Source organism: the organism of the source record quoted next (genome assembly GCF_019968955.1).
Source record: "MAG: Porospora cf. gigantea A chromosome Unknown PgA_NODE_772_length_11261_cov_328.119, whole genome shotgun sequence".
NCBI classification, from domain to species: domain Eukaryota; phylum Apicomplexa; class Conoidasida; order Eugregarinorida; family Porosporidae; genus Porospora; species Porospora cf. gigantea A.
Window position 1 is genome coordinate 1 of NW_027151894.1, and position 11,261 is coordinate 11,261.

The window sequence follows — 11,261 nt, forward strand, 5'->3', positions numbered from 1 at the left end:
ACATTTGCGAGTGTCTCGTGGGCTGGGAGATGTGTTTAAGTGACAGGAGGTCGGGATGGAGGCGGTGAGGGGGGTGGTGAATCAGGTGCTTTCGGCAGTGCCGGGTTCGAAGATAGCGACGAGGGCGAGGACTTCGGTCAGGGCATGTTCAATCTACAGGGGTCCCTACTCCACCCAACGCCGCGGGCACCTGCCAAACGTGCCACTGGGGCCAGCCTTGGCGGCATCAGCAGCATTCAAGGCGGCGTAGGTAGAAGAGGCGGGGGTGGCGGCCGTGGAGGAGGTGGAGGAGGTGGAGGAGGCGGTTTCTTTGGCCCCTCTTCTGGGGTGCCAGACATCGAGGGTGTTGGTCAAGGTGGCTCGTCTGAGGCTAGGGACTGGGCTGGGCCGGGGTCAGGCGTAACCTCTGCTCAAGTGCAGACTCTGTTGTCGGCGAGATCTCCTCGCTCCCCAAAAGGAAAACGTGCCACTATAAACGAGGAGGGAGAGATAATTGGTTCACATGGAGAAATTGTGGGTAAACTCGACGCCAATGGGAATCTCTGCGACCGTAATGGCCGCGTGATTCTCACCGCAGCTGATATATTGTCTGGCGGTGTGGAAGTGACCGTTGACGGCCAGAAAATCGTGGTGAAACCCGAGGACCTGACTAAACTGGTGCTCGGAGGTGGTATCGACGCCACTTCCGACTTGATAAAGCAGCTTGACGAGGCATTTCCGGTGCCGGCTAACTACGACTTCGAGGAGCCTCTACCCGCTGGCGCACTTAAGTTGCCAGCTGGTCAGTATCTTGGGCCCGGAGGACCATTAAAGGAGATGCCACCAGGCTTTGACAAGTGGTGGGCCGAGAAAATCGAGGAGATGAGGGCAATCAAGGAGGCTGAGGCCAAGGGTGCAACCACGTCAAAGGACGTCGTGAAGAAGGATGATGCCCCCGCAAAGGCGAAAAAACCCGGCAAGCCATCCAAGCCTGGCAAAAAACCAGGAGGCAAGCCTGGAGGCCTAAAAAAAGCTGGTGGTGCCAAGGTTCCCAGAAAGAAAGCTGTCGCCAAGCCGGCCAGCAAGACGAAGAAGATGTTCTGGGACCTGCCTGACAGCATAGAGAATACCATATTCGATCGATCGATGCCTCTGGGCGTTGACGTGGGTGACATTGAAGCTGAATTCGCAAAGAAAGAACCCGCATCGAAGGAGGCGGGCGAGGCCGCTAAACCTAAAGTAGTGCAACTTATCACGGATCCAAAGCGAGCCCAGGGAATGAATATTGGCCTTGCTAGGTTTCGGAAAATGAGCTTTGACGAGCTCAAAGAGGCCATAATCGAACTGGACCCGCAGACTTTGGACGAGATGAGCACGGAACCTCTTGTCGCAGCTACACCGGAGCCTGCTGAGATTCAGCTGGTGAAGACCTACCTGGACGGGGGAGGCGATATAGCGTTGGCGGACCGCCCAGAACAATTCATCGCGGCTGTGATGGATGTCAAGCATCTGAAACCCCGACTTGAGGCGCATCTCTATAAGCTCCGTTACCCCGAAAACTTAAAGGACTCCCAGAAATACGTGGACTTCTTAACTGATGCAATAGGGCTGGTTACCCACCACGAGGGGTTTCGACGAGTCCTCGCAACCATCCTCAAACTGGGAAACGAGATGAATGGGACTGCCGTTCGCGGTTTCAGACTGTCAACGCTGCCGAAGCTGGCGGACGTTCGGTCTTCCCTGAAGCCAGTCCGAACCGCGCTGCAGCTCGTTATCGACTGGCACTTTGAGCAAGACCGCGAAGCTCTGAGCTTTATCGAAGACTTCAGATTCGTCATCAGCAAAGTTGTACGCCTTGAAAGAGGGCCTTTAGAAGCGGAGATCAAGGAACTTCGCGTAGGTTTAACAAAGGTGCAGAACGTCGCCAAGGCGGCTGAGCAGGACCTAGCAGATCCTCTGGGAGCTAACCTCGCCTCCTTCCTCCAAACGGCAGCACCCGAGCTGCAACATTTGGAAGACACATTCGAGCAGTCCTTTACAGACTTCACTGCCCTTTGTATTCTTTTCGGGGAGAAGGAGACTCAAGCCAAAAAAATGCAGCCTAAAGATTTCTTTGTTAACGTGTCAAAGTTTCTTGTGGACGCTGAGAAGACCTACAAGGACCTATTGGCAAAAGAGCTTAAGGCGCAGAAGAAAGCCGCCTTAACAGCAAAAAGAGCGGGGAAAAGCTGATTAGAGAGGTCGAGACTGCGTCACGAGCACGGCAGCTTGGGCGTCAATCGTGATTTCTATGTCCTGTGGACCACCGAAGGCATCTTCAAGCCGCAGACAGCAGTGCCTAATTGCACCACTCACAAGCCTGTGTGCTATTATCCGTCAACTCACTGTCGTAGCCGGGCTGACTGCAGGAAATGGTCGTCCTGCAATGTCGTTGGTGCCCATGTCAGTAGTCCGTCGTCTGAAACAGCAGCCTTGCATCGCAGGTTGGAGTAGGACTGCACACGAACTGCTTCGTTTGGGTCGCGGGGGATCAGCAACCGGTGAGGGGTGCCTTTAACGCTGCCGCTGGCAAGCACTTCGCCATGGCCCATTGCCAGCTCAGCATACACATGGCTCTCAGGAACGCCTGGTGCTTTAGAGTGCACAATGCAGGACATCTCAACAGACGCATCGAGAGGCTGGATCAGAACAGCCATATGCGCCTTGTCAATCTGAGAGAGCGATAGTGCAGCGGAGGACGAGTAAAGCGAAGCCAGCACCTCCAGTATGCGCGCGTGCACAGTAGACTTAACTGCCGGCATTGAAGAGAACAGACCCGCAGCGGACTCGCCCTTCAAGTCCTCCACGTTCGCGGATGAGCGGACCATGCAGAGCTCGCGATCCCCCAGTAGACGGCTTACCGCCGAGTCGACCCGCGAGGCCATGTCGCTAGGAAAACGAAGCTCTGTGATCAGTTCCTGAAGACGGCCGGCGAGAGTAGCCTTGCGAATATTGTCCTGGCTAGTTAAGAGGTCCTCCATCAGACAGTTGTACTCTGCTTTCAGAGCGGGGTCGGCGTTGAGGAGAATGTGAATAGTGCTGAAAGGCAAAGCCAACGATTTCGGAGCGTCGAATTCTGCAGAGTCTGCAATGCGCTCGAGTTGACCGCACCTATGGGCCTTAGACCCGCAGAGCTCTTTCGAAATCTCCTTGCCAAAATACACGTCCCATGTTACCAGATCCACAGAAGGCTGGGTGTGAGGGCGTGCCTTGCGGTCCCGTTTCGTCGGCGCGATAAACGGAGCAGGTTTGATGAGTGACGAGTAGTCCGTAGCCGTAGTATCGAGTGAGATGAATTGCCCGACTAAACTCATCACGTGACGGACGGCTTCCCGTTCCACCCAGTCAACGGTCACCATCACTATGCCTTCCTGGCGGGCGCGGACGCCGAGATGGGAGAGCGCTGGAATGGACTGTCGGGCAATCAAGCCCACAACTCGCACCCGTGTGTTGAGAAGCGCGCCTATTTCGCCGTCGAGACCGACTACCTGCTCATCACCGGATAGGTCGTTGACTAGAAGCACGACATCCACCGAGGTCTCCTGCATGAGTTATGCCGATCGATCTCACTTCGCAGATAACTCGCGACACAAGTTGTGACGCTGGTACCCTGTCAACGTGCACCAGCAGACAGCCTTCCCTGACACCCGCCGCAATTACATCGACAGACGGTAGTCCTAGACGGCCACAAGCCAGCCGGTGAACTCGCGAGACGAATTTCGAGGTCTGGAACACTACGTGACTCCGGACGCACCCTTCTCCTAGCCGCAGCGCTGACTCGCGCTTATTGGTGACTAGCGGCTGGAGGCTCAGGTTGGCGTCGTTGAGGACAAGGAAGATATCAGCCACGTCAGCGTGCCAGTTTAGCAGGCGCCGTGCAAAGCAATGGACCAGTAGCCAGTCGTGATTGCCCACGACGTTCTGGTTGAGGATGGCTCTGGCCTTGTCGATGCACTCGAGCTCCGCATCAAACGGAAATGTCAACCGAAGATGATCGATGCCGCAACCCAAACCTCGAATGAGCGCCACCACCGCCGATTCTGAGTTCTCGATTAGCAGGTCAAGTTCGGATAGCAGCGCAAAGGCCCTCTGCTCCAACCGCAGGTCGAGAAATAAGCATTGCGTTCGTGTCTGCAGCTCCGACTCTCCATTGTGAATCTTGCTCACGAGGCTGGCCCTAGCACGTCGGATAACGTCCAGCTTCGCAAGAACCGACACGGCGCAGTGTGAATGCGGCGCCAGTAGCGCCGTTTTCGTCTCCTGAGATACACAGTCGGACTGGGATTCCACCAGCTCTCGGAGATTTACGTCGTTGAAAAATGCTTTCAGCTCGCTGTAGAATATTTCCATCTCCGCCACCAGGGACGGGTTACAGGAAGACAGGCGCAGCTCTTCCAGAATTTCGCGGCAGACGCCAAGGTCTGCCGGATCACAGCAACGGTGGATCTTGTTCTGCAGCTGTGTTTTGATCCTCAACTTCATTTCTTTAGGGATGTCGTTGCGGTGGGCAATGTCACGAATCCTAGTCAGAGGCTGGGCCACAGTGAACGAGTCCGCGAACGATGGCAGCATCGGAAGCATTTCGCGTAAGAAAATGCTGGCGGCGAGAGTTTGTTCTTGGAGGCTTTGGAACATGACCTGAGTAATTCCTCGACTCGCAGTGGCGTGAATATTGGGACGGAAGTGTCGACCATCCTCCTGAATGACACCTCCACTCGGCATCTCACGGGGCAAAATACGTATCCTTGGTGGATGAGCTTGACGAGCATCACGCATAAGCTGATGGACTCACGGTCATGGGATTTCTTGATGGATTCCAGCACCAAGTGCAGTCGTTCCCTGTAAGAAGATTTCGTCTTGGCCTCTTCGATGAAGGGATGTGCAATGTCCGGCCTCGCAGGCGTTTCTGGCGGAGCCCATGCCAGCACCGCCCTCTCGGCGACTGAGTGCTCTGAGTACTCCTCTGACAAGTCAGTTTCCGTCGCGAAGACGGATTCGGTCGATAAGCTGATGTCTCTGAAGCCGAATCGGCAGCGAATGAGAAGGACGTTCCCATGCTGTTGGGATTGCTGGAGTACCCGGTTCTCGCAGTTCTCCCACTTCACTCCTCCGTCGCGTCTTCGGATGATGAACTTGAACTCAGCACATCCGTTCCCCACCGAAATCGGACTCGAATACCAGAGTGGAAACCTGTCAAGAGATGTCGTCAGCTCGAGGGACTCCTCAGGATTCCATTGGCCCAACTCCTGAATGACTGTAGACACGTCATCTTACCTTGGTTGCCCCTACCACGCACACGCTCTCTCCCAGCTTGGTGATCTCACAAAGGCACTCGAACACGTACTTAACATTGTCCTGTGTGACATGCCGTAAGGTGGCTCACCATGCTCGATTGCAAATTCCGCCAAATAGCGGATGGAACACGACTGGGGGTTGAACAGCGAGGCTTCTCCTGAGGCCATGTTCCAGCAGCCCAATGGACCCCGCTGGCGATCGAACAATCCGCGCTTGAGGGTTCGTGAGGCCACCCTCAATGACGACGCCACGCTCCGATTGTGGCTTCACGTGAGGGTACCCTCTCCCAGACACGCAGAAGAGAGCACGTGAGACCCTTGACAAAGGCTTGCTGGTGTTCCAACCAGTAGTGGCAGAGGAGCGACCTGCACTTGGCCGCTTCGACTCATTGCAGACAGACGACGAGGACCAGCACGAGTGTGAGGCTGATTACGCTGGCAGGCGGCTGATCACCGAAGACTTCGTACGATGCCCGCCACACAAAGAGGAGTAGGGCTATGGGAGTGTGTCCATCAGAGTAGCATGTTGCTCTGCTGAGCTTGTCATCGTCCTCATGGCGATCTCCTGCGGTCCGGCTCACATGGAGCTGGTCTACGACCAGCTACACCTTTTCGGTTCCTTCGTCTTTGTCATCCCATTTACTATTCTCAGCGCTCTCGTCGGCTGCTCGATTCTCTGGTGGGTGTCCTCGACCCTTCAACACGCAGCCTCGAACTCTGCATGGGCTCGCTGCTACACAGCCGTTGGCCATCCGTGCTCGACCACTACAGCTGGTCGCTCCGCTGCTTCACCTACCTCACTATGTGTGCCGTGTCCGTACGGACCGCCACTGTCCTGACTCGGCTTAGACCGCTACTGTCGCTGTTCACTACGGCGTATGAAGAGCCCTATTTCCTTCCTGACGGCTTAACGATGTTCTGCGAAAGCCAGCCGACGTTCGAATCGTGCATAGAGCGTAGGGGATTGGCCGTCTTTTCACAGACGCGCCCATTGTGAATGTAGACCTCTCCCCGTCGTTTGAGGATCGGTGTTCATGGTCCCAACTGAGCAATGCCTGCGAAGTGTCCAACGTTACGCGCTTTTTGCTTGGCGATTGGACATCCAAACAGCCATCACAGATGGCTGTATTTGTGGTTCTGATCTCGGTGGAGCTCTGCCTTTTCGCCATCAACCACAAACTCCGGCGGCTTGTCTTGGCACCCACACTGTTCATCATCGCAATCATGATACTGGGGATCTTTGGATACGTAGTATTTTTCGTAGGGATGCCGGTGGTGTCTTCGGAGTACGCGCTGCCAGGAGTGGATACTAAGTTGCTCTGGAGCCCGCACCTCTGGCTGAATATGCTGCGATCTGTCATCCAGTGTTATGCCTTGGGTTTCATGGTGAACCTGGGATATTTAGTTCGCCCATCAGTGAACATACCGCGGGCTGCAATGTGAGGTCCGGCACGAACTGCACCCAGCACTTTCTTTTTCGTACAACTATTGATCACGGTCAGCTTTGCCGTGATTCCTATTGGAGGAATTGCTTACGTAATGATCGACAACAGCATATCATGGGAACGGTTCCGGTTTTTCGATATGGATCTGTACGACACACTACTTCCCTCTCTGGTCGCGTCGCAGGACTCCATGAAGGTTGGCGGGTGCGTCGTCGGTATTCTGGCGGTCAGCATGGCGCTTCTGGTGGCCCATGAGACGTTCGTACTGTCCACGTACGAGCTGAGGAGCATGCCCCGGCTCGTATCTGTTCTTCACATTGCGAATACAGTTTTCCATGTGCTTTGCGGGGTGCTCTACCCAAAAGAATACCATGTACGTATACCTTGCTGATCCAATATGCAGGAAATCGCTGACGTCTGCGACTTTCTAATCGCAGTCCCGCTGCTGATCCTCGTCGTTTGTGCCACATGGGTGGAGGAACGGCACAAGCAATACGCATCTGTGGGGCGTGGCGCTACTTTTGCATTCAACTTCGGGATTTGGCTGTTGAACTTCTCCACAGTAGGAGCGGTTATGCTGCAAGAGAAAAGGCATGCTCTGGTGAACTATGCGCAGGTCGCGATCTGTGCGGTCGCCTTCACATCCGTCACTGCTGCGGTCGCGTTGGGGGGAATCCGTGTCTATAAAAGGAGACAGACAGCGATTAGAGATGGGGGTTACTCCTCCTTATCTTCGCTGCCGTGGTCGTTCATGCTTCTCTCGCTGGGGAACATTGAAAACTTTCGAAACAACATCAACAGGACGTGCTGTGCTAAAAGCAGCGTCACTTTCCCTCTGATCTGGATTGTCACTCTGAAGTTTGCTGTCCCAAGTCTGCTCGCCTTCTACCTCATCGAAAGTCTCAACAAGTACGCCTATGCTTTGCAGTTGACATCAGCAGACCCCGAAAGCCGAAATCTGGTTCACTGCATGACACTGGCCAGCGTATCCCTGTGCTGCTGCCAAATGTTTTTGGCTGTTCCCTTCAGACCTCTCGTGGAGTGGCTTACCTACGATGGGAGAAGATGGGGACGGCATGCATTTGGAGACCACATGACTGTTTCGTTGCGCAGTATAGGACGGGATTGATTAAGTGTACATCGGCAACACATTCCTCAGGCTGTCAGCGCTCTTGTCAATCAGATCCTTCTGATAGGCTTGTCCGCATTCCAAAGCCGAATGACCGGCGAGGCACGCGCGGAGAGTGGTCATGAGCTCTGCTGTGTCTAGGGCGTTGTGGTCGGCCCTCTTCCTCTCCGCTAGTCTCCCGACTTCCAGCTCTTCGCTGACAAGGGAGCCAGCGTAGGTGGCCATGCCTTCATAGAACGTCGCCAGCTTGTCCGCTACGCTTTGAGGCACCGTGATCTCCGGTATATGCCTAACGCATTCAAGTCGTTCCAGTCGACACTTTTCTGTTCCCACCTCCCAGAGGCAGTGGGTAAAGACTAGGTGACATTTGAGCAGGTCGGCAGCTGCCTCTATGGGCGCCTCCCCAACTATATCGAGCAACAGATTGGGAAACCAGGGGTTGGCACGGTCCAAGAAGTTTTCGTCCTTCATGTTCCAACAAGCAGACATGCAGACGGACCCGTCATAGTGGCACTCGTCCATGTCGTCGTCAGCACCTGGCAGGGACGAAAAAGGCTTTTCAGCGACGAAACCGCAGCCCAGAAAGGCGCCTGTGCACGCAACGACACAGTGCAAACTAGCGAGGTTCTGATCCTCGGCGCTCAAAGCGCCAGCGCCATAAAGCGTCAAGAGCCAATACAGTACAGGTAGATAACTACTCAACACTGACATGAAGTGACATTTATACCGTAATTTCGTAGACTCCAGAAGCCATGCCGAGAGAGGAGGGTTCTAGATTCCGGTTCTTTGGACATATTTGTTGCCAGGCCAACCACACGGTCCAGCATGAGACTACCGTCATCCACAAAGTCGAGGATCCGTCAAGATGTACGGCGCAGTACTTAGATGAGCTTTTGCCGAAGGGGCATTCTACTACAGCACCTGATAAAGCGGACCCACCACTCCAACGAGTGCTGACCCCCAATACGATCGTTCCCAATCCACCCATCCGAGCCGTGCCTGAGAATATCGAGGAACCGTTGGGGACAGGCGCAAGAGGTCGGGCCCGTCCGCAGAAAGAGAATGCGGCCAAGCCCAGATCGGAACCAACGATAGTGCCATCGTCATCCACTCCGTCAGTGAAGTTCGACGTCCCTAGGCGAGCGTATTTCAAGAACTCGGCTTCCTACTGTGCGTCAAGTGCGTCCTGGACCTTAGAAGAAGACCGAAAAGCACTGGTGCGAAAAATTGATCGCGATGCTGATCTGGTCAAGCTGCGGAATCGCCTGAACTCCAGTCTGGAACACGAGAAGCAGCGCTCTAATGGTAATATGCTTTTTTACATCCTACACCCCAAAGGCGCATCCAATGTGGCGGTCTGCGTAGGCAACAGGTTTACTGTTGGAAAGAAAGTGGGCTCCGGGTCCTTCGGTGTGATTTATCTGGGACGAAATCTTTATACGGGTATGGAGGTCGCCATCAAAATGGAACACGTTCGCAGGCCAAATCCACATCTCATTCTGGAATGCAAAATATATGGCCTGCTGCAGGGAATCGCTGGCGTCCCCAAACTGTTTTGGTATGGGGTGGAGGGCGAGTACTGCATCATGGTCATCGAGCTGCTAGGACCGAGTCTCGAGGATCTGTTTTCGTACTGTGGCCGAAAGTTCAGGCTGAAGACTACTCTGATGTTGGCTCATCAGATGCTTGACCGGATCGGTGACGTCCAGGCAACTGGTATAATCCATCGCGATATAAAGCCACATAACTTCCTCATCGGCGGTTCCAACAGGGAGAATCGAGTTTTCGTTATAGACTTCGGACTGGCAAAGAGATTCCAGGACGGCAGTGGACGGCACATTCCATATTTAGAGGGCAAGTCATTGACGGGAACGGCCAGGTATGTATCTATCAACACTCACATCGGTATCGAGCAGGGTCGGAGGGATGACTTTGAGTCACTTGGCTATGTGTTCGTCTACTTCGCGCGAGGGAGCCTGCCATGGCAGGGCCTTCGCGCCCAGAGTAAAAAAGAGAAGTATGATAAAATAATGAAGAAGAAGATCGATGTGTCAGTAAAGGAGCTTTGTCGCGGGCTTCCAGAAGGCTTCGAGAAATACCTGGACTACTGCCGAAAGCTCTCATTCACCCAGATGCCTGACGTTACCTACATGAAGGGATTAGTTACAGCAATGATGGCCGACCACGACTATAAGTTCGACACCAAATGGGACTGGAAAGCAGGCCTGGAGGACGAAGAACGACAAAAGTGATGGCTTTGAATAAAATTCGCCGGCAGAATAGAATCAGTTTGTAGTTTTGTTTTTCTAACCTATGGTGACCCACGCCATCTGTGCCCCGGACTACGACGGACATAAAGTTTCTAGCTACGAGCAGGAAGATGAGCAGGCATCCGAGGAGTCATTCTCCAGGATAACTCTGACTGACACGTTTGAGAAGCTGTCTGTAATCGGTCAGGGAACATATGGAAAAGTTTACAAGGCGAGGAACAAGAAGACGGGTTCCTTGGTGGCACTGAAGAAGATTTTCATTCACAACAAACAAGTCGGAATTCCAACGACGGCTGTAAGGGAAATCGGTGTTCTCAAAGAGTTACGACACCCTAATATCGTGCCGTTGCGCAACGTCATTATTGACCAACGCAAGGCCCGCCTCTTTCTGGAATTCGATTTGATACAAATGGACCTTCGAGACTATATGAAGTGCTTCCACAATCGCCGACTGCCTATGACATCAGTCCGAAGCATCATACGCCAGATCCTGCTAGGTCTGCAGCATTGCCATGGGAAGAATATTGTGAGGCTCAAAGGGTTAGACGAACGCAGGTGCATCGAGACTTGAAACCGTCCAACATACTCATTGACCCTCAGCCCTCGGGCGCCAGGCTGGCTCCCTCCACCAGCCGAGCTAACAGAGTCGTGGCGGGCAACTATGGTCATGAGCAAGTTTACGTGGCCGACTTCGGTCTTGCACGATATCAACCGGAAGCAAAAAAGGACTTGACACATGAAGTAGTGACTTTGTGGTATAGAGCACCGGAGGTCATTCTTGGACGCAACGACTACGACTTCGCATTGGATATGTGGTCTGTGGGGTGCATTCTGGGAGAGCTGATTTATGGTCGAGCTCTTTTCGCTGGCGAATCGGAGGTTACCACCTTGTACAAGATGTTTCAGGTGCTGGGTACGCCCGGGAAGGACTCGTGGGTTGCCTCAGCTGTCGAATTCAACTTGCAGTGGCCACAGTGGCCCGCGAGGCCGGACGTCTGGTATCAACTGAGACCCGGCTTTATGGAAGACAGTGAATACCTATTGGCCGTAGACCTTCTGACGAGGCTGCTGAGGATTGACCCTCGAGAGAGACCATCTGTGGATT

At 54.0% G+C, this 11,261-nt stretch overlaps 7 protein-coding genes across 12 annotated transcripts; 5 read left to right on the forward strand and 2 right to left on the reverse strand.

Moving 5' to 3' along the window:
• Positions 1-85: 85 nt before the first annotated feature.
• KVP18_003252 (uncharacterized protein) lies at positions 86-2,211 on the forward strand (the record flags this gene model as incomplete). 2 transcript variants are annotated; one of them, XM_067954847.1, is made up of 1 exon in its annotated part: positions 86-2,211. In XM_067954847.1, a coding segment is annotated over one exon (2,126 nt), but the record flags the coding sequence as incomplete, so codon positions are not given. The 2 variants fall into 2 exon arrangements, with proteins under 2 accessions (XP_067806350.1, XP_067806349.1); XM_067954846.1 differs by having other exon boundaries at positions 145-2,211.
• Positions 2,212-2,360: 149 nt separating this feature from the next.
• On the reverse strand, positions 2,361-5,404 carry KVP18_003257 (uncharacterized protein; the record flags this gene model as incomplete). 2 transcript variants are annotated; one of them, XM_067954856.1, is made up of 5 exons in its annotated part: positions 2,361-3,560; positions 3,589-4,716; positions 4,746-5,264; positions 5,293-5,373; positions 5,402-5,404. In XM_067954856.1, the coding sequence occupies 5 exons, from the start codon at positions 5,402-5,404 to the stop codon at positions 2,361-2,363; spliced, it is 2,931 nt and encodes a 976-aa protein (XP_067806359.1). The 2 variants fall into 2 exon arrangements, with proteins under 2 accessions (XP_067806359.1, XP_067806358.1); XM_067954855.1 differs by lacking the exons at positions 4,746-5,264; positions 5,293-5,373; positions 5,402-5,404 and having other exon boundaries at positions 3,589-4,653.
• A 74-nt stretch (positions 5,405-5,478) lies between these two features.
• KVP18_003254 (uncharacterized protein) lies at positions 5,479-7,148 on the forward strand (the record flags this gene model as incomplete). 3 transcript variants are annotated; one of them, XM_067954850.1, is made up of 6 exons in its annotated part: positions 5,479-5,583; positions 5,612-5,802; positions 5,830-5,991; positions 6,021-6,268; positions 6,295-6,751; positions 6,779-7,148. In XM_067954850.1, 6 exons carry the CDS (start codon positions 5,479-5,481, stop codon positions 7,146-7,148), a joined length of 1,533 nt encoding a protein of 510 aa, XP_067806353.1. The 3 variants fall into 3 exon arrangements, with proteins under 3 accessions (XP_067806353.1, XP_067806355.1, XP_067806354.1); XM_067954852.1 differs by lacking the exons at positions 5,479-5,583; positions 5,612-5,802; positions 5,830-5,991; positions 6,021-6,268; positions 6,779-7,148 and having other exon boundaries at positions 6,432-6,755; XM_067954851.1 differs by lacking the exons at positions 5,479-5,583; positions 5,612-5,802; positions 5,830-5,991; positions 6,021-6,268; positions 6,295-6,751 and having other exon boundaries at positions 6,852-7,148.
• A 6-nt stretch (positions 7,149-7,154) lies between these two features.
• On the forward strand, positions 7,155-7,886 carry KVP18_003258 (uncharacterized protein; the record flags this gene model as incomplete). Its single annotated transcript, XM_067954857.1, has 1 exon — positions 7,155-7,886. The coding sequence occupies one exon, from the start codon at positions 7,155-7,157 to the stop codon at positions 7,884-7,886; it is 732 nt and encodes a 243-aa protein (XP_067806360.1).
• On the reverse strand, positions 7,887-8,597 carry KVP18_003255 (uncharacterized protein; the record flags this gene model as incomplete). Its single annotated transcript, XM_067954853.1, has 1 exon — positions 7,887-8,597. One exon carries the CDS (start codon positions 8,595-8,597, stop codon positions 7,887-7,889), a length of 711 nt encoding a protein of 236 aa, XP_067806356.1.
• Positions 8,598-8,638: 41 nt separating this feature from the next.
• Positions 8,639-10,138, forward strand: KVP18_003256 (uncharacterized protein; the record flags this gene model as incomplete). Its single annotated transcript, XM_067954854.1, has 1 exon — positions 8,639-10,138. One exon carries the CDS (start codon positions 8,639-8,641, stop codon positions 10,136-10,138), a length of 1,500 nt encoding a protein of 499 aa, XP_067806357.1.
• A 61-nt stretch (positions 10,139-10,199) lies between these two features.
• On the forward strand, positions 10,200-11,261 carry KVP18_003253 (uncharacterized protein; the record flags this gene model as incomplete). 2 transcript variants are annotated; one of them, XM_067954849.1, is made up of 2 exons in its annotated part: positions 10,200-10,682; positions 10,712-11,261. In XM_067954849.1, coding segments are annotated over 2 exons (1,033 nt in total), but the record flags the coding sequence as incomplete, so codon positions are not given. The 2 variants fall into 2 exon arrangements, with proteins under 2 accessions (XP_067806352.1, XP_067806351.1); XM_067954848.1 differs by having other exon boundaries at positions 10,200-10,727.